General features: G+C 43.5%; 1 protein-coding gene across 1 annotated transcript in view; it reads right to left on the bottom strand.

Annotated features, from left to right (window-relative positions):
* LOC143299445 (E3 ubiquitin-protein ligase ubr3-like) overlaps positions 1–25,747 on the bottom strand; it is an 86,216-nt gene that overhangs the window by 19,912 nt on the left and 40,557 nt on the right. The window contains exons 21-32 of the mRNA XM_076612650.1: positions 25,398–25,493; positions 21,580–21,685; positions 19,431–19,558; positions 16,604–16,790; positions 14,405–14,561; positions 11,821–11,924; positions 9,128–9,274; positions 7,720–7,853; positions 6,409–6,519; positions 4,651–4,854; positions 2,630–2,763; positions 1–3 (exon numbers count right to left, since the gene is read on the bottom strand). The exon at positions 1–3 is cut by the window's left edge and continues 83 nt beyond it. Of these exons, the coding sequence (XP_076468765.1) occupies positions 1–3; positions 2,630–2,763; positions 4,651–4,854; positions 6,409–6,519; positions 7,720–7,853; positions 9,128–9,274; positions 11,821–11,924; positions 14,405–14,561; positions 16,604–16,790; positions 19,431–19,558; positions 21,580–21,685; positions 25,398–25,493 (1,511 nt within the window). The remainder of the gene's footprint in view (positions 4–2,629; positions 2,764–4,650; positions 4,855–6,408; positions 6,520–7,719; positions 7,854–9,127; positions 9,275–11,820; positions 11,925–14,404; positions 14,562–16,603; positions 16,791–19,430; positions 19,559–21,579; positions 21,686–25,397; positions 25,494–25,747) is intronic.

Genomic DNA, 25,747 nt, shown 5'->3' with positions numbered 1-25,747 from the left:
GTTCTGTGAAAAAAAAAAAGAAGAAAAAAAAAGAAGAAAAAGAATAAATAAATAAAAGAAATTCAAAAAGTCTTGTCCGTTCTAATGGGGGCCAGGAGTTGAGGGCCCATAGTGTCAGCGAATCGATTGCGATCGCGCCTTAATTTTTGCGCGATCGCCAAATCGAGCTATATAATTATGTGACCTGGTTGGAGACATAATTTGACAAAAAACAAGAACACCAGAGAATCGACAGACAGACAGAAAATACGAAAAAACTTATCCGTATGAAGACCACAGGAACAGGAGTCATGATGGCTGCCGGAAAAAGAGGGCGCTAATCAGGGGGGCAAAGGGGAGGTTACCTACTTCCGGGAGGTTATCGGCCATAGCTACTTTCGTTTTCTCCGCATAGGCGGATAGTAGTTTGCACAGGACAGGAATGTCAGACCCCTGTCGGAGTCTGCACTAGTGGGTCATGGTTAAGTATGTGTAATTAAATGGTGGTTTTGGAAACCAGCTCATCAAGCAGCAGCAAACAACGCGTTTGTACTTCTTGTCTCCAGGGCACGAAGACCTTCGAGCGCAACAGAGCCACCGCCATCCCAGAAAAGAGGAATCGGAGAAAAATGGGGCACATCCTTGCCGGACTCCATTCCATGCAGATGCCTGTGGATGACCTTGTGCCTCAAGGATTGGTCTTCATTCCCACATGATTATTATTATTTATTTATTTATTTATATATTCATTTATTTTATTTTATTTTATTTTATTTTGTATGCTTATAGTTGACTTCATCAAGTTTTTGCGCCTTATACATATTATTATTATTAGTAGTAGTTTTTATGGGTTTTTTTTATGTATTATCTTCTTTTTTTTTCTTCTTTTTTTTCTCAAGGCCTGACTAAACGCATTGGGTTACGCTGCTGGTCAGGCATCTGCTTGGCAGATGTGGTGCAGCGTATATGGATTTGTCCGAACGCAGTGACGCCTCCTTGAGCTACTGAAATACTGAAACTGAAAACTGAAACTCCCACATGAGGACCCACATCAGCAGATGGCCTGCCTGCCTGCTCATCCGTCGGGACTCGACGGGAGAATCCAGAAAAGAACTTCTTGTCTAGAACTTGTAAGCAGCTGGCATGAAGCAAAAGAGAGAACAAAATGAACAAACACCAGGATGAAGAAGAAAGGCCATCACTACTGTAGCATCATTTCGTTGCAACAAAATCAGCTGCAAACTATTCAAGTAAACATTTTAATCAACAAAGTGCAACAAAGATTATTTCAACTCCCTCTCAGAGCTGGCTTTCATTCTCACTAAATTATACCCCCCAAAAATTCTTTTAACTATCAAGAAAAAAAAAAAAGAGTGCTAATTTTAATCACTTGTCAGTCAGATCATCTTCAACATCAATACTTCAGTGTCCCTTCATTCCTGCAGATAGCGAACGTTCCACCACCCTTTGCTTGTTTTTCCCATTGCAGTGAAGGTTATATTTCAATCATCAAAATCCCAAAAACACATGATCAAATTTCATCAAAAACCAGTGAAGCATTACTCAATAGAATATACTTAACGGAGTGTGCATACACACTGATAGGATCACTCCATATAAAGTTATATCATTCATTTGTAGCAAGGGATTCTTATAATTTTGCATACCCCTTCTCCCAACACACACAGAGACCCCCCCCCTCCCCACACCCCGACCCCCCCCACGCAGTCCACGCATAAACAGTTTATGCTAAGAAAACCTTTGAGAGAACACGGGGTGACTCTGTCTTCCATTACACACATGAAAAAAAAAGAAGCACTACTGTGAACAACAGTGTATTAGCCACCAATTCATGACTAATATCAACATGTTCTTCCTCCTCCTCCTCCCTTTTATCTACCGTAAAGTTCGGTCTATACGCTGCAACTTTTTCTCCCAGCTTCAACCTCTGCGGCTCATACAATGATGCAGCTTATTTGAGGATTTTAACGATACTGGGAGTGTCATGTGAAAAGTCCTTCACCAAAACTGTCCGTTTACGATGAGCAAGCTTTGCTGAAGTCTGTCACTGGATCCTGACAGCATGGGGAAAAGTAAAGCAGTCCACCATTATCAATGGATTTCGTAAGGCTGGACTGTGTGCTGCAGCAGACGACAGTGCAAGCGACGAACCAGCAGCGACCTCCACCTTGCGTTCATGTTCATCAAGTGAAAGCGAGGCTGAAGTCAGTGACACGATGGCGGAGGAAGCTGTGCTGGTTCTCTTCAACTTGGACACTGAAGACGAAGATTTCAGTGGATTCAGTGAGCAGGGTGATGTTGAATACATGTGACTATCCCTAAATAATGGATCTTATTTTCGTTGTGATTTAAAAAAAAATTTTTGTATGTGGCACCAGCAGTATTTTCGCTTACTTTTCTTTGTCTTGTTTCCGGTTGTGTTTATTTCATTACCTACAGTACTGACAGCTTTTCCATAGTATTGGTGGTGTGGTCTGGTACAGGTAATAAGTGCAGCTTATAAGCCAGTGTGGCTCATGTGTGTACGAAGTTCAATTTTAAAAAAAGTGTAGTGGGTGCGGCTTATATACCAGTGCGCTTAACAGACCAAACTTTACGGTATATGAATTTCTAGTTCCCGTTCCGTCACCTTGCCACGGACGTGATGAAGAGGAACTTGTTGATGACAGCGTCGTCGCCAGGCAGCACAGGGAAGGTCTTCTTGGTGATGTAGGTCAGGGACTCCAGCGTCTTGTTCACCGCCTGACCCAGCTCTGTCATCTCCTGCTTCCGGCGACAACATTCATCATTCATTATTATAGTCACTGAAAACAGTGGATAAAGATTAAAAAAAAAAGAATAAAAAAAAAGGAGAAAGAATGGTTGCCTGTCTGCCTATGTAAAAGAGAGAATAACAGAAAAGTGAGACAGATGGCTAGCATAAAAAAAGCAACCGTATTATGTAACGTGTTTTGACTCTTCTCAATAACACTGCTTTTTCTTTTTTTTTTCTTTTCATAAATATGTTTGTACATTATAGGAATCTGTATTTCATGTATTATTCTCTGTGATTCCGCAATGCCTCAGGAGGCTACATGTGTTTCTTGAATATGGCTTCATGTGTTTCTTGACAAATGAAACCTTCTCTGCAAGGGGGAAAAAAAAAGAAGAAAAAAAAAAAGTCACCGACTGTAACCTAAGTCACTGTTTCTTTAGGAAAAGAACAACAACAACAACAAAAGAACAACTGAAAAGAAAACCACACACATGAATGAATACACACACACACATACACACACACACACTCACACACGCTCAAGTTGCTTTCTCTCCGTCATGTTTCCAAGGACTAAAAAAAATGCACAGTGGCTGTAACCTGTGGTCGCTGTTTCTTCAGGAAAAGAAAAAAAAAAGAAGAAAAAAAAAGAACAGAAAAGAAAGCCACACACCTGAATGAACACATTCACACACACACACACACACACACCCCGCACTCAAGTTGTTTTCTCTCCATCATGTTTCTAAGGACTAAAAAAAAAAAAAAAAAAAAAAAAAAAAAAAATGCACAGTGGCTGCAACCTGTAGTCAGTTTCTTCAGGAAAAGAACAACAAAAAAAAAAGGAGAAAAAAAACAACAACAACCCAGAACAACAGAAAAGAAAGCCACACACATGAATGCATACATTCACACACACACACACTTCCTGCACTCCACTCGCTTTCTCTCCTACATCTCTCTTCTGTTGTGCCTTTTTTTTTTCTCCCCCCCCCCCCCCTCTCTCTCTCTCTCTCGCTGCGCATTTTCATAAAATATGTGTTGTTTCTTATAAATAAGATGCTTATTATAATGTTGTTTCTTTTCTCCTTTTTCTATGAATTTGTTAACATTTACTCACTTTTTGGGGGTCTTTTTCATACCTTTAGACATTTTTCCTTCATTCCTTCATTCTCTTTCTCCCTTTCTCTCTCTCACTCACCCTCTATCTCTCTCTCATTACTATATTCATATACATTACTGTCATGAACGCAGGTATCATGATTATGTCCTTGTAAATGCTTACTGTGCAACTGAGTGTATTTGAATGTCATGTATGTATTTCTATAACCTTTTCTTATCTTGTAAACATTTTGATTTCATTTCTCTTTGCCCTGAGGGCTGGATGTAAAAAACAGCACATACATGCTTATTCCACTTCCCTCATTAAAAAAGATTCATTAGTTCGTTTCCATCACGTTTCCAAGGACTTGCTGGAAGGAAGGAACTTCTTCTTCTTCTTCTGCGTTCGTGGGCTGCAACTCCGACATTCACTCGTATAAACGCGAGTGGGCTTTTACGTGTATGACCGTTTTTAAACCCGCAATGTAGGCAGCCATACTCCACTTTCAGGGGTGTGCATGCTGGGTATGTTCTTGTTTCCATAACCCACAGAACACTGACATGGATTACAGGATCTTTAACGTGCGTATTTGATCTTCTGCTTGCGTATAAACATGAAGGGGGTTCAGGCACTGGCAGGTCTGCACATATGTTGACCTGGGAGATCGTAAAAATCTCCACCCTTTACCCACCAGGTGCAATCACCATGATTCAATCTCCAGGACCCTCAGATTGAAAGTCCAACGCTTTAACCATTCGGCTGTTGCGCCCGTCACAGGAAGGAACTCACTGACCAGCTGTTTGGGTTTCTGGGCCATCCTGACGGCGATATCCCTGACCATGGCCGTGGGGTCAGAGGTCAGGGGTCTAACCACGCCGCTCCTGTCTTCCTCATCCTCCGGCACGATGGGCAGCATGGCATTGGAGATCTGGCGGCACATCGGGCAGTAGAACTCCCCCCGGCTGATGGAGATGTGCTCCAAGTGAGAGTTGTTCCGCTGGGGAAAAAAAAAACGACACACACACTGGTGTCAAATCTTTTTGAGGAAGTGTCTGGGTTTGTTCCATCGTACAGGGGTGAAATATCTTTTTGAGAAAGTGTCTGGGTTTGTTCCTTTGTACAGGGGTGAAATATCTTTTTGAGGACGTGTCTGGGTTTGTTCCATTGTACAGGGGTGAAATATCTTTTTGAGAAAGTGTCTGGTTTTGTTCTAATGTACCTTTTATTTATTCACCTGTGTGCTCTTTTTGAGGATGTGTCTGGGTTTGTTCCAATGTACCTTTTATTTATTCACCTGCGTGCTCTTTTAGAGGAAGTGTCTGGGCTTGTTCCAATGTACCTTTTATTTATTTACCTGCGTGCTCTTTTTGAGGAAGTGTCTGGGTTCGTTCCAATGTACCTTTTATTTATTTACCTGCGTGCTCTTTTTGAGGAAGTGTCTGGGTTCGTTCCAATGTACCTTTTATTTACCTGTGTGCTAGCTGAATTGGTAGCCTAAGCAGCATTGACTTGAAGTTGTGTACCTTGTACATGGAGAGAGTCACCACTCTTTATTGTTGGTAAAAACGTACAGGACTTGAAGCGTTGGCCAAGTGCTAACGCATCCACCCAGGAAACAAGAGAATCTAAGTCCACTGGTTTGAATCCCCAAGTCGCAAGTATTTTCTCCCCCTCCTCTAGACCCTGAGTGGTGATCTGGACGCTACCCATTCTGACTGAGACAATTAACTGAGGTCCTGTGTGCAGCATATACTCAGTGCATGTTAAAGAACCCATGGCAACAAAACGGTTGTCCCTGGCAAAATTCTGCAGAAAAATCCACTTCGATAGGAAAAACAAATAAAACTGCAGGCAGAAAATAAAAGAAAGAAAAAAAGGTGGTGCTCTCAGTGTAGCGACAAGCTGCCCTGGAGGGGTGGGGGGGGGGGGGGGGGGGGGGGAGAGAGCAGCCCGAATTTCACACAGAGAAATCTGTTGTGACAAAAAAAATGTAACACAATACAACAAATGCAGGATTATGATACACACAGGAACAAGACGCAAAGCAAATAAATAAACAGGACACAGACAATGAGAACCAGGACACACAACTTGAATTTCAAAGGACGGATACTGAAAATAGAGAAATCGTTTCAGGGACTGACTGCTAAGAAAGCAAAGAGACATGCAGAATGAGCGAGAAGGAAACACAGGGAAGTTCAGTTCACTTCAGTTCAGTTACTCAAGGAGGCGTCACTGCGTTAGGACAAATCCATATACGCTACTTAGTGAGGCCTTGAGGAAAAAAAACAACAACAAAAGATAAGCAAGTAAATAGATAATCGTTAAATTAATGAAGAAATAATTAGCGAATGTCAAGTGAGACAGTGTTGACTTTGTACACATCTTTATGTCAGTTAGTCTTAAATTTGTATATTTTATTGTAAAGCGTGGAGAGCCCCATCTGAGACTGGGGTACTGCGCTACATAAGCCTGCATCATTATCATAAACAAATAAATAAATAAATGGGGGGGGGAGGCAGAAGAAGAGGAGGTGGTCACCCAAGCCCACCTTGAGGGTGTCGATGTAGGACTTGTGACAGTCCAGGTGCAGGTAGTGGCCACAGGTGGAGGTGTATACTCCCCCATCCCACCCGATGCTGATGGACAGGTCGCACGATGTCTGCACACACACACACACACGTCTCGCTAAAAATTTCGTTTCAAATTATGGTGCTAAGAGCCTCGCCGACCACTATGGCCATCTCAAGGCTATCACCACATTAGCATCTACTTTAAGTCCATGGCAAAAAAAAGAAAGAAAAAAAGAACAATAAAAATCAATCACTGCTTCAAGCTTTTCACTCAAAAAATTTCAAAAACCTTCCATAGTTTAATGCCGCTTTCCTTTCAGTCCCCCCTTGTCCCCCCTTCCACAACACCCCCTCTCTTCCACGCACGCACAGAAACAGGTGCGCGAATACACTTGCGCAATTGAACACTGGAAACCTCCCACCCATCCATGACGCCCTCTGTCCCCGCAATACGCACTCACTCACACACAAATGCGCGGACACTCGCAAGCACCCACCCATACACAAAATGGCAAACGGCTTCCCCAAAATAAAGCAAGCATTGGGAACCAGATCGTACCAAGACCAGCAATGGAAAATTACTGCCATTGGAAAAAGATGTGTTTTCAGGGCAGGCTTAAAAGAACTCAGCAAGACAGAATGTGGCAGTTTGTTCCACAGTCTCAGGGTCTGCAAAGAGAAAGATCTCTGACCCTGATATACTGTTTCCTCACAACATGGATTTTTAATAGCCTGGTATCTTCTTCTTCTTTGTTTGTGGGCTGCAACTCCCACGTTCACTCGTATACCTATGTACATGAGTGGGCTTTTACGTGCATGACCGTTTTTACCCCACCATGCAGGCAGCCATACTCTGTTTTCGGGGGTTAATAGCCTGGTATAACAACACACACACACACACACACACTTAACCCCTTTACTGTTGCTGGTGAGTACAGGTTGTCACCTCACCGAGAGAAAACTGAACTGACAGGTCAGAATGTCCATCATCATTCCTCAGTTGGATGTCTTCCCCTTGGGACCACACTACTTCAGTTCAGCAAAATCAATTTAATACTACTACTAATAATAATGATAGTATTTATATAGCGCTGAATCTTGTGCAGAGACAAATCTAAGCGTTCTCACAACAGTCATTCACACGCATGCATAACTCTAAAACTGAAGAAACTGAAGACAAAGAAGAGATAGGGGAGGGAGGCTGTCTTGTGAAGGCCAATTTCACCATTCGTAATCACAGGAAATGCAGTAACTGCACTTCTGCACGTGTCTAAAATGTGCACACTTACCTCCTCAAAGTGCTTGGCCATTTCCACACGCCTCTGTCGCTTCACTCCCCCACAGCGTGTGTCCGCCACCTGCTCTAACGTTGGGGGGGACAAAATGGACTCCTGCACTTCTGTGCGCTGTCTGTGGCCCAACACTGCACACACACACACACACACACCACTTGTATGCTCATGACCAAACTACTGCATGCACACACGCTTTCAGTTCATTTAAATACACATGTCAGCTGAGGTAATAAACCGGGAGAAGCAACAAGCTTGCTGATGAATATCTTTCAGAAAATGTTGGTTATGTTCATTACGTAAATCATATAATTGAACTTTTTCTTCTGTGTCAGGTACTTATGTTCATCAGTGAGAGTAAAGTGTTTATACACACCTGTATATAAATACCCATGCACACACAACGCAAGCATATTTATCGGTACACAAACATGATTATACCCATCCTTTTCAAACAGCATTGTGAATGGATATTGCTGTCAATAGAAAAAAAAAACCCAACCATATATATTTCTCATAGTATATTCGGACTGATGTCCAATGACGTGCAGATTTTTGCTGCTTCTGGCAGATGTAATCAATGTACCTTCCATAGAAATCAACAAACTAAAAATTATAAAATGACTGTTATTAAATCAATGATCAATGATTTCATCAAAGACAAAAGTGCTGAAGTTTTGTGTAAAAAAAAAGACACACAAGTTCACTCAAAAATACATGAGTGGGCTTTTACGTGCATGACCGTTTTTACCCTACAATGTAGGCAGCCATACTCCATTTTCAGGGGTGTGCATGCTGAGTATGTTTTTGTTTCCATAACCCACCGAACACCGACACAGATTACAGGATCTTTAATGTGCGTATTTGATCTGCATGTGTATACACACGAATTGGGTTCAGGCATAAACAGGTCTGCACACATGTTGACCTGGAAGATCAGAAAAATCTCCACCCTTTACCCACCAGGCGCCGTTACCGAGATTCAAACCCGGGACCCTCAGATTGAAAGTCCAATGCTTTAACCACTCGGCTATTGCGCCTGTCACTATGGAAACATTATTTGCTCCTTCATAATTTTTTGTACCCTTCCTAGAAGTGTATTGCCAGTTTAATTCGAATGTGTGGAAATAACAGATCCCCCCCCCTCCCCCCCATTTTAAAGCAAAAACAATGGGAAGAGTTACCAAGAAATACTCCAGAGCTCCTGGGTACCCACCCTGCCCTCCGACCTCCCCCTAGGCCTAAACTCTCCCCTGGACAAATAGGAAATTTTCTTCCTAAAATTATGTTTATGTAAAATACTTAACCATGACCCACTAGTGCAGACTCTGGCAGGGGTCTGATTCCTGCCGAGTGGGTCATGGTAAGTAGTAGTTAAACCCTGTTTTTCTGTTCTATCACTGACCACTTGAGGACTGCATGAAGACGACAAGCCCCATCAGCTTGGAGGGCTTGGAGGGCGTGCACTGGTTGCATATGACACAGTCGTACTTCTGGGAGGTGCCCTGGGCTGTTGCTCCTTCCATCTCCTGGCTGTCAGTCATGTCTTCTTCTGAAAAAAACAACAACCAAAAACACATGCACAAGTTAAAAAGGAAATTTTCTTCCTAAAATTACGTTTAAATAACACACTTTCTGTGACCCACTAGTGCAGACTCCGGCAGGGGTCTGACATTCCTGTCCTGTGCAAACTACTATCCACCTATGCAAAGAAAAACGAAAGTAGCTACGGCCGATAACCTTCCGGAAGTAGGTAACCTCCCCTTTGCTCCCCTGACTAGCACCCTCTTTTTCCGGCAGCCATCTTGACTCCTGTTCCTGCCCCACCCCCCTCTCCCTCCTCCCCCATGAGCAAAACTGTCTCCTCCCCACCCCACACCCCGAACACACCTCTGATCACACAGACGTTTTGTAACTGACAGCATTAACCTTTCTCTGCACTATGCATGCATACTGACTGTCTCTCTGTCTGTTCATCCTTCTAACTATATGCCTGTATGTATGTATGGATGTATGTAAATTTGTCAGCTTATTATGTAACTTCATTATGTTCATGCTTTAAGAGAAAAGAACCTTCTCTGCAAGGGGTGGGTGGGGGGGGAACCTTTCTCTGCAGTTAACAGACCTTAACTCAATCCGGACGAATAGTTCTCTCCCTCACTTTTCCCTACAGATGACCCATTTGTTAGGGTTAGGAAAAAAATCACAAAAAATACAAAACATAAAATAACTAAATGAAACCCACTGTACTTGACCCACTGACCCCTCTCCTCACATCGTGTGAACGCCCACCCCCCTCCCTCTTCACTGCTCTTAGAAGCGGGAGTCACTATCAGTACCTTCTTGCTGGTAGCTTTCTTCATTGCAGATACTTTATTCAACGTCTTCATCATCCTTGTCACTGTCGAAACCTTCAGTCTGAAGCATTTCAGTCACTTCAGAAGTGGTAAAAGCTGCGACGCCATTTTCAATACGTATGCAGATTAGCTTGTCGTGTAGGGTCCTCAACTTGCTGTGGAGTGTGTTGTTACAAAATCTCATGAAGAAACTTTCCATTCGACCCTTGACATGTTCGCAATGCCCGGTGTAGCTGCGACTGTTATGCTACCCCACGAGGAAAACGTGCAAAAATTTTTAAATGTCGAAACTGCTCTAGCGTTCCATCGTCCGAAACGCTACCTTACGTCAGGAACGTTAAAGCGTTCCATCGTCTTGAGTGAGTTAATCATTATCAGGGGTTCTTTTCAGAACTGTCTTTTTTTTTTTTTTTTTTTTTTAACTCTTTCCATATGAACGGCGAAAGAGACGATGTTAACAGCATTTCTCCCCAATTTACCACCATCAAAATATAACAAGCGGAAGGCTCTTACACTGAAGAGGTGAATGTTGACAAAGAATACCACAATTCTGATGACGGAAGCTAAAGGTTGGGTCATTCAGACACCCACTGGACATCCGAGGGGTCTGTGTAGAGGAGAAGAGAGGACTGGCTGTACTGAGTGAGTTAAGAACCAACAGGTCAACAGGGCTATCAACACCATGATTTGATTTGATTTCACCCATCCATCTGCCTGAAGGGAGAGTCCATACCTGGCTCTGCATTATCTTTCTTCACACTGACCGGAAGGAAGAGGTTACAGCCCCTTAGGAATAAAACCACCAGACAAATATCAGTGTTACCTCAAAGAATTACTCATTTTACAAACAGCAGGACAGCCTCATTCACTCTGTAACCTTTACATCTCAACGCCACATGAGGAACGATCACAAGGACAACTTAAGAACTTGATTATTTTATTTTTACTTTCTGTGCATTTGCATACTGATCCACTTGCTTACCTGCTTGCTTCCTTTCTTAATAGTTTATTCATTCACTAAATGCTTCGCAAAGTGGTCAGCAGCTGCAGGCACAAACTTGTAAACAAATTTAATTATTAGAGGTGTTTGTTCAATTTTTCATTTTGTAATGGTTTTAGTTCTTGTTTTTTTTTTTTAACTTTATATTTGTAACCAAGAGAATGAAAGAATTAATCTCTGTTCAATTTTTTTTATTTTTTTTTTTTTTAAAGACTTCATATCTGTGACCAAAAGAAAAATGGATAAATACAGTGTTTGTTCTTTTATTTGTTGGTGTTGAAGATATGTAACGAAAGGAGAATGGAAGATTTACACTTCATTCTTTTTTTTTTTTTTTTTAAAGACTTTACATTTGCAACCAAAAGAAAAATGAAGGATACAGGTTTTTTTTTTTTTTTTTTTTTTTTGTGGGGGGGGAAGACTTTACATAAGTAAGGAAAATGGAAGATTTACTTTTCATTCATTTTTTTTTTTTAGACTTTACATTTGTGACTAAAAGAAAAATGGGTGAAATAGTTTTTTGTCCCCCCCCCCTCTTTTTTTTTCCCCTTTTTTTCTTTTGAAGACTCTACATATGTAACAAAAGATAGGAAGATTTACACTTTACTCATTATTTCTAATGGGGGGGGGGGGGGGGGAGATTTTACACATATGTAACGAAAAGGAGAATGGCAAATAAAGAGTTTTTCCAAGCCCCACAACTCTGGCTCTGGCCGACTTGACTTGAACGGAGTTATTCACCTGCTGCCTGCTCCTCGCCCTGCTGGGCCTGAGCCATGAAAGCCATCTGCTTGCTGGCAAACTTGGCCATCAGCCGCTGCTGCCGGTCGTACGCCTTCTTCCGCCTGAAACACCACACACACACACAACATGTGTCGTCCCCTTGCAAGAGTCACTGCATTCGCTGTGTCGCTGTGTCTCCTTGACACTAAACAGACCTTCACTCACCCCAGAAACCAGAGTATGGCTGCCTACAGGGCGGGGTAAAAATGGTCATACATGTAAAAGCCCACTCATGTACAGTGAACGTGGGAGTTTCAGCCCATGAATGACGAAGAAGAAGAAGACCTTCAATCATTCTACTCCAGGTACGAGTTAACTCATACCATCATTACTTGCCCTTTGGACCAGGTATGAGTATTCTCGTACCAACACATAATTCTAATTTCTTTCATTCTTGCTTGATACAGTTGGCATTCTAAACTGAACCATTTACGGATTCCAGAAGTATGAAAACAAAGCTTTGTTTGACCGATGATAATCAACAATTCTCCATCGATTTTCGCTGTTTTAGTGAACCACCCTGTTTTTGTTTTTTTTCTGCAGTGGTCTCATGTATTGGTATTTATATTTGTATTTCTTTTTATCACATCAGATTTCTCTGTGAGAAATTCGGGCTACTCTCCCCAGGGAGAGCGCGTTGCTACACTACAGCGCCACCCATTTTTTTTGTGTGTTTTCCTGCGTGTAGTTTTATTTGTTTTTCCTATCGAAGTGGATTTTCCTACAGAATTTTACCAGGAACAACCCTTTTGTTGCCGTGGGTTCTTTTACATGTGCTAAATGCATGCTGCACACGGGACCTCGGTTTATCGTCTCATCCGAATGACTAGTGTCCAGACCACCACTCAAGGTCTAGTGGAGGGGGAGAAAGTATCGGCGGCTGAGCCATGATTCGAACCAGCGCACTCAGATTCTCTCGCTTCCTAGGCGGACGCGTTACCTCTAGGTCATCACTCCACTGAAGTGCTGATCCAGGGGAGGTGTAGCAGGCATGCAGCTGAGGGGTAGAATGAGTTTAATATTATCATGGGTTCTTTTTTGAAGAACCAACAGGTAATGAGTCCGGAGGTCAGCTGAGCTACTGACAACACGGTTTTGACATCATTATCTTTCTACACACTAACTGGAAGAGGTCACAGGCCCCTTCAGAGCCTTGAGTTACAATGCTTTCTTCTTACAAGGATGAGTCGGGCTCAACTCACTGCTGTCTAGTGGGAACCCAGGATGACAATGCGCTGTTTCACTTTCAGTTTCTCGGTGAGGCGCCACTGCCTTTGGACAAATCCATATCTGCTACACCACATCTGCTAGGCAGATACCTGACCGGCAGCGTAACCCAACATGCTTAGTCAGGCCTTGAGTGCATGCTTATATATTTACTCACCTATCACAGTGGATTTTTTTCTACAGAATGTTGCTAGAGGACAACGTATCTCATTGCCATGAGTTTGTTTTTTTTGCAGTGCACCAACTGTGTGCTGCACACGGAACCTCGGTTTATCATCTCAACCAAATGACTAGACCTTCAATCTGATTTTCCAGCCAAACTTGGGAGAAAGGGCGAGAGCGGGATTCAATCCTACACCCTTGTGGACTCTTTAAACTGGCAGCTGAGCATCTTAACCATTCTGCCACATTCCTCCCTGCTGTGCCATCATCTGCAGGCAGCTTCAGTGGCAACCATGTGACTGGAGCCCAAAGTCCGAGGCACACATGCGGATGCAGTCAGGGCATGGAACGCCAGCAGGCAGGGCAAAGGCAGACGCAGCTCTGTGTCAACCATCTTGAGCAGCTGTAAAGTGCTGGGGGCAGTCTCCCTCAAGACGAAGCTCTGTGTCAACCATCAAGAGCAGCTGTAAAGTGCTGGCAGCGGTCTCCCTCAAGACGAAGCTCTGTGTCAACCATCTTGAGCAGCTGTAAAGTGCTGGCGGCAATCTCCCTCAAGACGCAGCTCTGTGCCAATTATCATGAGCAGCTGTAAAGTGCTGGCGGCAATCTCCCTCAAGACGCAGCTCTGTGCCAATTATCATGAGCAGCTGTGAAGTGCTGGCGGTGGTCTCCCTCAAAGGTCCTCGATGCATTTCTTGTCAGGGTACGTCAGTTACTTCTTCCAGTTTAGCGACAGTTATACATGCACACCAATCTCATTCACTCATAATAAGTTATATGAATACAAACATGCATTCACACACACACACTCATAAACCCCCACACACAAACCTACACACACACACACACACAAAGCCACCCAAACCTACACACACAAAGCCACACAACACACACACACACACACAAAGCCACACAACACACACACACACAAAGCCACACAACACACAAAGCCACACAACACACACACACACAAAGCCACCCAACCCTACACACACACACACACACAAAGCCACACAACACACACACACATTCACGAATATACACCCATGAACAAAGTCACTCTCTCTCTCTCTCTCTCACACACACACACACACAGATGCAGGCACTTAAAACCCAAACAGGGGAAAGAGCTCATGCATCAGACATGTCTTACTTGATGTCACTCTCCTCTGGGTCCTCTCCTTTCTCCTCCACCACCTTGCGATGCACAGCCTTGCATGTGCTCTGGACGTACTTGGCCGCAGTTGTGCTGGACGAACTCAGCTGATCCAAAAACCGGGCAATGTAGAATGTGCCGTCCCCTACTGCTTCTGGCAAAAAAGTAAAAAGAAAAAAAAAAACCCAAACATTCAGCTATCATGTGTGAAGAGGAGGAATTTTTTAAAAATATTTTCTGTCACACATACTGGTGATTGTATACATCAACTTAAAGTATTCATTTTCACATCTGAACGTTATCAGTTTATCAGTTTCATGCGTATGTGTTTAACAAACCTCGGAAAAAATATGAAGCCATCCTATCAGAATGAATGTAGAACATCAAAAGCAATCAAACAAATCAATCATAATGTTTCACTGAAACTGCTAAGGAGATCTTGTAAATCGTAAGAGCATGGGCAGCAAAGCAGAAGACAAATAAGAAGTGCTGCACGCATTCAGAGAAAAACGATCACTCTATGCAAATGCACACACATGCAGGTACACACACACACATGCATGTATGCACATACACACACTCACGCACACTCACACATCCATCCACTCACACATACATTCATGCACACTGACACACACACACTCATGCACACATACATGTACAAATACACAAACACCTAACCTGAATAATACTGCAGATTGACGATCTCACCTCCCAAGCAGGGAGCTTGTGGCTTTTACAATAAAATGTTATACATACAGAAAAATGCATGCACCAAGTACACCTAACGCAAATAAGTGCGCGCACGCACAAACACAATCGCATCTACACACAACCAGCAGCAAAGTTCAAGAGGAAGATTAATCAGTAAAATGGTAGGCAGAAAGGAAAAGGGGGAAGTGGGGGGGAAGAGGGGTTGGGGGGTTGGGGTGGGGTTTGAGAGATTTGACCTTTTACCTGTGGAATCAAATCAAAGTATGATGGGTGCAACAGCTGAGCGGTCAAAATGTTGGACTTTCAATCTGAGGGTCCCTGGTTCGAATCTTGGTAAAAGGGTGGAGATTTTTCTGATCTCCCAGGTCAACATAATGCGCAGACCTGCTTGTGCCTAAACCCCCTTCGTGTGTACACGCAAGCAGAAGATCAAATACGTACGTTAACCCTCAAAGTGCTGGATATATTAAAACATACATACAGAAATCATGCTTAAAACAAAGGGTAGTTTGCCTCCACTACCTGTGCTCTGATCTGGGGCATTTGTGTGCTTATCAATAAGAATAAATAGGTAAACCTATACATTTTTGGAAAGTAGAGTGAATGAAGAATCAGATAAAAGTAAGAAAAAGGCTGTACCTTGTATGTAGTTGGAGATATTCCACAGGATATAATCAACAAATTTTGCACACATGTTTTCCAAAAACGTCAACCACAATGTTTATAGGTATTTTCACATCTTTCACAGAGTCAAAATCTCAAAATTGGCATTAAACTGTACAAAAAATGTTCTGGCTGCAGAATAATGATATGAATATAACTGACACAATGAAATTATAAGCATTGTATTATCTGTTTGAGACACGCCCACCAACGCCACAAAACTGAATGAACAACAAGCAAGCCAGCATGCCCAAGTGTCAAAATAACAAAACCGTTTTCACCAGAATCCCTGTCAGCAAACGAATCATCACTGGTGACAAGGTCACTCATTTCCTGAGCTTTGTCAACTTCAGTGTCACTCATTGTTTACAAAAAATACAAAGATCTGGACTTGTAAACTCGGTCAAAGTTTGTGCAACACAAGCAGGGAGGCAGTAACACCAGAACGAGGCAGTTTTACGAAGGCTGCCGAGTATAGCCGTACGATGCCGGACCTTATGTAAACAGAGCCACGATCGTGGCCCATCGCACTTTACAGGGAAAGCCACGATCGTGCCTCATCGCGCTCCCCGGGTTAAAGATCTGGCAATCCATGTCGGCGTTCAGTAGGTTATGGAAACAAGAACATACCCAGCATGCACACCCGTGAAAACAGAGAATGGCTGCCTACATGGCGGGGGTAAAAACGGTCATACACGTAAAAGCCCACTCGTGTACATACGAGTGAACATGGGAGTTGCAGCCCACAAACAAAGAAGAAGAAATTAATCAGTAGATCGGCAAGGAATGGAAGGGAGGGTGGGGGGTTTCACTTTCTACCTCTGGAAGAGGAGGAGGATGTAGAGGCAGTGGGTCTGGTAGCTCCAGGCTTGTACAGGGACGGAGGGCTGGACATTTTGTCGTGCAGCTTGACCAGGAGGGAGATAATGCTCTCTCCCAGCTCCTTCTCTGCGCTGCCGGCACTGGGGTGTGCCGTCACCCCTCGACTCTGGTACTTGGGCTTCACCTGCAACGTCCATTGGTGTGTCAGTGTGTGTGTGCGTGTGTGTGTGTGTGTGTTGTGTGTTGTTGTTGTTGTTGTTGTTGTTGTTGTTGTTGTTGTTGTGTTGTTGTTGTTGTTGTTGTTGTTGTTGTTGTGTGTGTGTGTGTGTGTGTGTGTGTGTGTGTGTGTGTGTGTGTGTGTGTTGTGTATTATGTGGTGTGTGTGTGAGTGAGTTGTGTGTATGTGTTGTGTATTAAGTGGTGTGTGTGTGTGTGTGTGTGTGTGTGTGTGTGTGTGTGTGTGTGTGTGTGTGTGTGTGTGTGTGTGTGTGTGTGTGTGTGTGTGTGTGTGTTGTGTGTGTGTGTGTGTGTGTGTGTGCAGTGTGTGTGTGTGTGTGCAGTGTGTGTGTGTGTGTGTGTGTGTGTGTGTGTGTGTGTGTGTGCATGTGCGTGTTGGGTTGTGTTGCACTGCACTGCACTGCATTGTTGTTGCATTGTGTGGGGGGTTTTTTTTGTTTTTTTCTGGCTGTCCCGTCATCTGCACCATTTCAGTGGCACTACTCCCACGCCGCTCATTTAGATTCCCCCATACACGGCCACACCCGGGTTTGTCCGTCGTAGTTCCAGCGTCGGCAGTCCACAGGGAACCATCGATGTTAGGTCGCCAGGAGGCCACACACCAGAGGAGACCCTGCACTGCTGCTGAGTCACTTCGGTGGTGTTCAGTGGTGCCTGTTCTGTTTTAACGTACTTAGGACACCACCTACTAAGCCCCCTACTAACGACAATAATGGCTTAGTCGCGGAGCCAGACTGAGTGAGCGTCCCTCCCAGAGTGGAGACCGCCACCACGTCCCTCAAACAACAGCCCTCCATGAATCTGCCGACACTGACGACATTGACAGGACTCACCCCAAGCACGGAAGTGGAGGGGTATCGAAACTGAGGTCACCATGAGAGCAGGGCATGAAAGGCCACAGACTTTGAGACTATTTTGTTTCTATTGATAACGATGAAGGAGGAGGAGGATGACGATGATGATGACGATGTTGCTATGGAGGTCCATTTTGGTTTGGGACTCCGTGACAAGGCTGTACTCTACGCTTCCTGTCATAATGATATCCCAGCGTTAACCAGGCCCGAGAGATACAGACACTTGCAGTGTTGGTCAGGTAATTTGAGCAACACACCCAAAGACGCATCCTTGAAGTGGGTGACACTCGACTGTGTGGTCCCAGTCTCCCCATTTAAGCCCACAGCACACTCAACTCTGGGTAGGAGCCGGCCATGGGCCGAAAAACCCACCTCCGCTGGGATTCGAACCTGCGTCCTTCCAGCCGTCAGTCTGCGATGCTAACCACTTCGCCACGGCGGCTGGTTGCATTGTGTTTTGTTGTTGTGTTGTTGATATGTTGTTGGTTATATGTGTGTTGTACATATGTGTTTGCACACATCCTTGTGTGTCATGTGTTTCGCCAATTCATAGCCCCTATCAATGAATACTGCCTGTTCATGGATACAACAGTCATGGTCAACCACTGCTCACCTCTGCTGACCCATAGAGCAATGGTTCAGGATCAGAATCAGAATAACTGTACTATCTCAGAGAAATTACTTGTGGTGAAATCTGCGATGATGCAGTTTCACACTCAGTTCAGTTCAGTTACTCAAGAGGCATCACTGTGTTCGAACAAATCCATATACACTTACATCACATCTGCTAAGCAGATGCCTGACCAGCAGTGTAACCCAAAGCTTAGTCAGGCCTTGAAATAATGTAAACGTGTATGGGAAATGTTCAATACCCTGCCTGCGACCCCATGAGTGGCTGTGGACTTTGGGCTCCCTCATCGCATGCATTTCCCACAGGTGACTTCCACCGACGACGACGGCACACCGTGTCGTCATCCTTAGTTCCCCATAGTTCGATGACTAAGATGATGATGGGAAATGGATCCTGCAGAGTCAACACTTGTACTGTTTTTGACTCCCTCCCAACAACCATTCCCTTCCAATCCAATACCTCCTCGTCCCCATTTAACTCAATCAGCCATGCACCCAATCACTGCCCTGGAAAATGGTGCACGCCTTTCTTCATACACATAAACTGCAAGCAAAGGGAATCAACTTCGACAGTATTTCTGGGCTGTGCCCCCTCGTGTCAAACTTGGTGGAAAAGCCGGCCGAGTTCAGTATATTTTCTTCGTTTTTTCTCACATAAATATGGCTGGGGGAAAACTGCCCAGGCTGTAAACTCCTTAGGGTTGAACGGGTTAATCATTCCGTCAAGCTGCTATAGAAATGTGTGACAGCTCTTGGGGGGAGATGCTCACTCAGTCTGGCTCCGTGACTAAGCCATTACTGTCGCCAGTAGGCGGCTTAGCAGCAGGTTGTGTCCTAACTACGTTAAATAAGAACAGGCACTACCGATCACCACCAGCAGTGCAGGGTCTCCTCTTGTGTGCGGCCTCCTGGCGACCTAACACAGATGGTTTCCTGTGGACTGCTGGCACTGAGACAGACGAACCCGGGTGTGGTTGTGTATGGGGGCCTCTGAGTGAACGGTGTGGGAGTATATGCCACTGAAACGGTACAGTTGATGGGGCAGCAAAAAAGAAGAAAAAAAAAAAAGGAAAAAAAGAAATATGTGACAGGCGGGTACTCACAGGGTCCGGGGTGGCAGTGACGGGCTGAGGGGAGGAGGCCACAGCAGTGAAGGAGGTGACGGACCCACTGGGCAGGGAGACGGAAGGGAACTGGCCTGTCTGAGCCGCTGTGATGGGCCCGCTCGGTGCTGAACACAACACACAAAAAATTCATTTATTATCAATGCACTTTTTTTTTTTTTTTTTTTTTTGAAAGGAAATTTTCTTCCTAAAATTATGTTTAATCAATACATACTTCTACTGTAACCCACTGGTGCAGACTCCGGCAGAGGTCTTGATTCCCTGTCCTGTCCAAACTACTAGTCCACCATGCAGAGAAATCAAAAGTAGCTGCGGCTAATAGCAGCCTTAGGTAAGTTACCTCCCTTGCGTTAGCGGAAGTAGCGTCCTGAAATTCACTTTGATATACGTGTGTGTTTGTGTGCGTAACAGAAGCCTGACTGAATGACACAGGAGACACAAAATTCACCTAGATATGCACATGTGTTAGTGTGCATAACAAGTTCGACTGAATGATGCATAAGACAAATAATTCACCTAGATATACATGTGTGTTAGTGTGCATAAAACAGAAGCCTGATTGAATGACACATGAGACAAAAAACTCACCTACATATACATGTGTGTTAGTGTGCATAACAGAAGCCTGACTGAATGACACATGAGTCAAAAAAATCCACCTAGATATACATGTGTGTTAGTGTGCATAACAGAAGCTCAACTAAATGACAGAGAAAAAAATTCACCTAGATATACATGTGTGTTAGTGTGCATAACAGAAGCTCGACTGAATGACACATGAGACAAAAAACTCACCTAGATATACACGTGTGTTTGTGTGCATAACAGAAGCCTGATTGAATGACACATGAAACAAAAAATTCACCTAGATATACACGTGTGTTAGTGTGCATAACAGAAGCTCAACTAAATGACACATGAAAGAAAAAAATTCACCTAGATATACACCTGTGTTAGTAAGCATAAGAGAAGCTCGATTAAATGACACATGAAAGAAAAAAATTCACCTAGATATACACATGTGTTAGTGTGCATAACAGCTCGACTAAATGACACATGAGAGAAAAAAATTCACCTAGATATACACGTGTGATAGTGTGCATAACAGAAGCTCGAATGAATGACACAGAAGACAAAAAATTCACCTAGATATACACGTGTGTTAGTATGCATAAAAGAAGCTCGACTAAATGACACAGGAGAGAAAAAAATTCACCTAGATATACACGTGTGTTAGTGTGCATAACAGAAGCTCGACTAAATGAAACATGAGACAAAAGACAAATGCCTAAAGGCAGCTATCAGTCTGCAGCCTATTGTACAAATGACTCCCATGTTTGTAAAGCACCTAGAGTTTGGCCTCTGATGGAAGATAAGTGCTATATAAGTATGAATATTAATACTTAACAAACAGTAAAGAGTGGTAATACTTAACAAACAGTAATGAGTGGCAACTCCCTCCATTCACAAAGTGCACACCTACAAGTCAATGCTGTTGATAAAAGCTGTGCGCTAGCTGAATTGGTAGCAAAAGCAGCACTGACTTGTAGTTGTGTACCCTGTAAATGGAGCGAGTTTCCACTCTCTACTATTTGTTAATCATTTGTTCTCCTGGCCTCATTGTTTATTCATATTCAGTTCAGTTCAGTTCAGTTCAAAATACTTTATTGTCTGCTTCAACCGAAACAGAAAATTCTCTTTCGGCTCACTTAAAATGGCCAATGTCAGCAAATATCAAAGAGAAAAACGAATAACTGACACACCCTTCCCTGATCACCACGCACAGATCACTTATAATGTAGAAAGACAAAACACTTGGGTTAAATAATATTATATTTTAAGACAGAGTGAAACAACTCTGTGTGTGTGTGTGTGTGTGTGTGTGTGTGTGTGTGTGTAGAAAAACACTTGAGTAATAATATTACATTTGAAGATAGAGTGAAACAACTGTGTGTGTGTGTGTGTGTGTGTGTGTGTGTGTAGAAAAACACTTGGGTAAGATAATATTACATTTTAAGATAGAGTGAAACAACTGTGTGTGTGTGTGTTGCGTGTGCATGCATGCGTTGGTGTGTGTTTATTATGAATAATAATAATAGTAATAATAATAATTTAAAAAGACACTCACAGGACACGATGCTGGGGTGGATGTTGAAGACCTCCTCCAGACTGCTCCTGGCCAGGTCCATATGGTCCATGTCCCCCGTGCCACTGTCGCTGGGCGACCACTCCACCTGGGATACAGTCACTTTCAATTTTGTCAACCAGGCGTCACTGTGTTCGGGCAAATCCATGAAGGCTACACCACATCTGTTTGGCAGATGCCTGACCAGCAGCATAATAACCCAACGTGCTTCTTCAGGCCCTGAGTGCATGCTTATATATATCTGCTTACTTATCAGAGTGGATATTCTCTACAGAATGTTGCTGGAGGACAACATATCTCATTGCCATGGTTTTTTTTTTTTTCTCAGTGCACCAACTGTGTGCTTAGTCAAGCCTTGAGTGTTTGCTTATATACTTGTGTACCTATCAGAGTGGATTTCATTTTACATAATTCTGCCATAAGACTAGCACTCTTGTTACCATGGGTTCTTTTTCAGTGCGCCACAGTGCGTGCTGCACACGGGACCGAAACCTCGGGTTTATCGTCTCAGGCAAAAGACTAGACGCTCAGTTTTGATTATCCAGTCAAACTTGGGAGAAAGGGCCGAGAGCGGGATTCGAACACCCACCCGCACTGACTCTCTGTATTGGCAGCTGAGTGTCTTAACCATTCTGCCTCCTAGCTCCTTCAGGGTTGGGGTGGGCAACAGATAAAAATGTGAACAAGTTGATGTCCCTGGGGGACCACTCAAACCTGGGGTACAGTCAGGGTTGGGGTGGGCAACAGATAAAAATGTGAACAAGTTGCTGTTGCTGTGGGAACCACTCAAACCTGGGGTACAATCAGGGTTGGGGAGGGCAACAAATAAAAATGTGAACATATCGCTGTCACTGGGGGGACCACTCAAACCTGGGGTACAGTCAGGGTTGGGAAGGGTAACAGATAAAAATGTGAACAAGTTGCTGTCACTGGGGGACCACTCAAACCTGGGATACAGTCAAGGTTGGGGTGGGCAACAGATAAAAATGTGAACAAGTTGCTGTTACTCGGGGACCATTCCACCTGGGGTACAGTCAGGGTTGGGGTGGGCAACAGATAAAAATGTGAACATACTGCTGTCACTGTGGGACCACTCCACCTGGGGTACAGTCAGGGTTGGGGTGGGCAACAGATAAAAATGTGAACAAGTTGCTGTTACTCGGGGACCATTCCACCTGGGGTACAGTCAGGGTTGGGGTGGGCAACAGATAAAAATGTGAACATACTGCTGTCACTGTGGGACCACTCCACCTGGGGTACAGTCAGGGTTGGGGTGGGCAACAGATAAAAATGTGAACATACTGCTGCTGCTGTGGAACCACTCAAACCTGGGGTACAGTCAAGGTTGGGGTGGGCAACAGATAAAAATGTGAACAAGTTGCTGTTACTCGGGGACCATTCCACCTGGGGTAGAGTCAGGGTTGGGGTGGGCAACAGATAAAAATGTGAACATATTGCTGTACCTGTGGAACCACTCAAACCTGGGGTACAGTCAGGGTTGGAGTGGGCAACAGATAAAAATGTGAACATATTGCTGTCACTGTGGGACCACTCAAACCTGGGGTACAGTCAGGGTTGGGGTAGGGCAACAGATAAAAATGTGAACATATTGCTGTCACTCGGGGACCATTCCACCTGGGGTACAGTCAGGGTTGGGGTGGGCAACAGATAAAAATGTGAACATATTGCTGTCATTGTGGGACCACTCAAACTTGGGGTACAGTCAGGGTTGGGATGGGCAACAGATAAAAATGTGAACAAGCTGCTGTTACTCGGGGACCATTCCACCTGGGGTAGAGTCAGGGTTGTGGTGGGCAACAGATAAAAATGTGAACAAGTTGCTGTCACTGGGCGACCAATCAAACCTGAGGTACAGTCAGGGGGTGGGGTGGGCAATAGATAAAAATGTGAACATACTGCTGTTGCTGGGGGACCACTCAAACCTGGGGTACAGTCAGGGTTGGGTTGGGAAACAGATAAAAATGTGGACATATTACTGTTGCTGAGGGACCATTCCACCTGGGGTACAGTCAGGGTTGGGGTGGGCAACAGACAAAAATGTGAATATATTGCTGTCACTGGGGGGACCACTCAATCCTGGGGCATAGTCAGGGTTGGGAAGGGCAACAGATAAAAATGTGAACAAGTTGCTGTCACTGGGGGACCACTCACACCTGGGGTACAGTCAGGTCTGGGGTGGGCAACAGATAAAAATGTGAACACATTGCACATTAACTTCAACCATCTTCGTTAACGTGTCTTCTTCTTTCTTCTTTCCATTACACAACCAACATCGGCTTGCTGATCACTCTGCCGTAGTAGATGCATGCTGGGTATTTTTGTGTTTCCAATAACCCAATGAGCACTGACATGGATTACAGGATCTTTAACATGCGTATTTGATCTTCTGCGTGCGTATACACAAGGAGGGAGTTCTGGCATGAGCAGGTCTACACATATATTAGCTTGGAAGATCAGAAAAAAATCTCCACCCCTTACCCACCAGGCGCCGTTATAGAGATTCGAACCGGGGACCCTCAAAATGAAAGTCCAACGCTTTAACCACTCAGCTATTGCACCTGTCTTTCAACATCTCAAAACCTAGTACAGCTTAAGCAGGTTTGGTATCTTAGACTGATTTTCAAGAATTCCTTTGAAGTATCATATGATCGTGATAGCCGCTAGTGGCAGTTTTTGTGTTTGTTGCTCAAAGCAGACTGTGGAGGTCAACAGATGATGTGTGTGTCTGGTTTGTGTGTCGCTGGTGTGTGCTGCTGCCATGCAGCCAGACGTGTTCCTGAAAGTGGTGTTGGACACAGAAACATTCTACACAATTACAAAGACAAAAAAACACCCACCCACCCCCCCAAAAAAAACAAAAAACAAAACAAAACAAACCCAAACAACTACAGAAACATTTCTTTGCTTTGTTTTGAATGCAACATGAGCATACATATAAAGAAAAGTAAAAGATACCACAGTGAAGAAAAAGTACACACTGAACTAGCAAAGTCAATTATAAACACATACAATCATCAGTATGAGTGACAGGGCATGAAACAAAATCCCACCTGACAAATGCAAATTCAATAAACCACCACCACAACTCAATGCATTTAAAACACAGCTCAGATACAGACACAAAATTGAAGAACATGCATCTTGTATACTGATGAACCATCATGCTTTCTGTACAAAGTGGAACACTTACCTTCCAATTATGGAAACTGTTACCTAATCACAATTTTGCCTGTTCCATAGTTAACATTCTGTATAATAGTCCTTACTTGTACTAGCAGTTTTTGGGTGTTTTTTTTCCATATCTATTTATTATGATATTACAATGCCACCACTTGCTTTTGCCTCATCCTTGATGCCATTACTGTAATAATTAACATAACTGATGATATTGCTATGTTACAAATGGTCTCTTTATTAGTAATATCATCTTAAATCATCATTACTACTGCAATCAATAATGTGTAAACATTGACTGATTGAACAAGTTTTTTTGTTGTTTTTTTCTTTTCCGTTTTGTTTTGTTTTGTTGTTGTTGTTTCTTTGCTGCTTTTTATATTTTACTTCTGATTATGTCTTGTTTTGTTTTTTTTTGCTATAGTGAATGCTACTGTTCGTTTTACACTGTTTGTTCATACTGTTCTCTGTATTGTATACATGTCTTTGGCAAAAAAAAATGTTTAAGTTAAAAATAAAAAAAAATCCACCTCAGCCAAAAAGTAATAATAAAGCAACAACAACAAGAACAACAAATGAGGGAAATCAAAGCAAAAACGTCCTACCTTGTGAATCACCTCACAGGCGTTGGCCTTGACATCAGTCGTGCGGAACCAGTTTCGTAGATCTCCATCTTTGACAAGTTCGCTGACGCTGGGAGTCTGAACCAACCCATCATTCCATTTATCAATTATTTCATTTTGATTTGAAAAAAAAAAAAAAAAATTAAACACACTACTCAGATGCTTACGCATAACCAGATTCAAACACTCGACTGTTGGCCACTGTTCTTTCTCGGTCTCTGGACCTTGCAGTTGGAATGAACTTCCTCTTTCGCTACGTCAAGTCTCCACACTCAGCTCTTTTCAAGTCTGGCTTTAAAACCCATTTCTTCCCAAAATAGCCTCCCTTCCCT

This window comes from Babylonia areolata, chromosome 2 (assembly GCF_041734735.1).
Source record: "Babylonia areolata isolate BAREFJ2019XMU chromosome 2, ASM4173473v1, whole genome shotgun sequence".
Classification (NCBI taxonomy): domain Eukaryota; kingdom Metazoa; phylum Mollusca; class Gastropoda; order Neogastropoda; family Buccinidae; genus Babylonia; species Babylonia areolata.
This window is presented reverse-complemented; position numbering and strand designations above follow the sequence as displayed.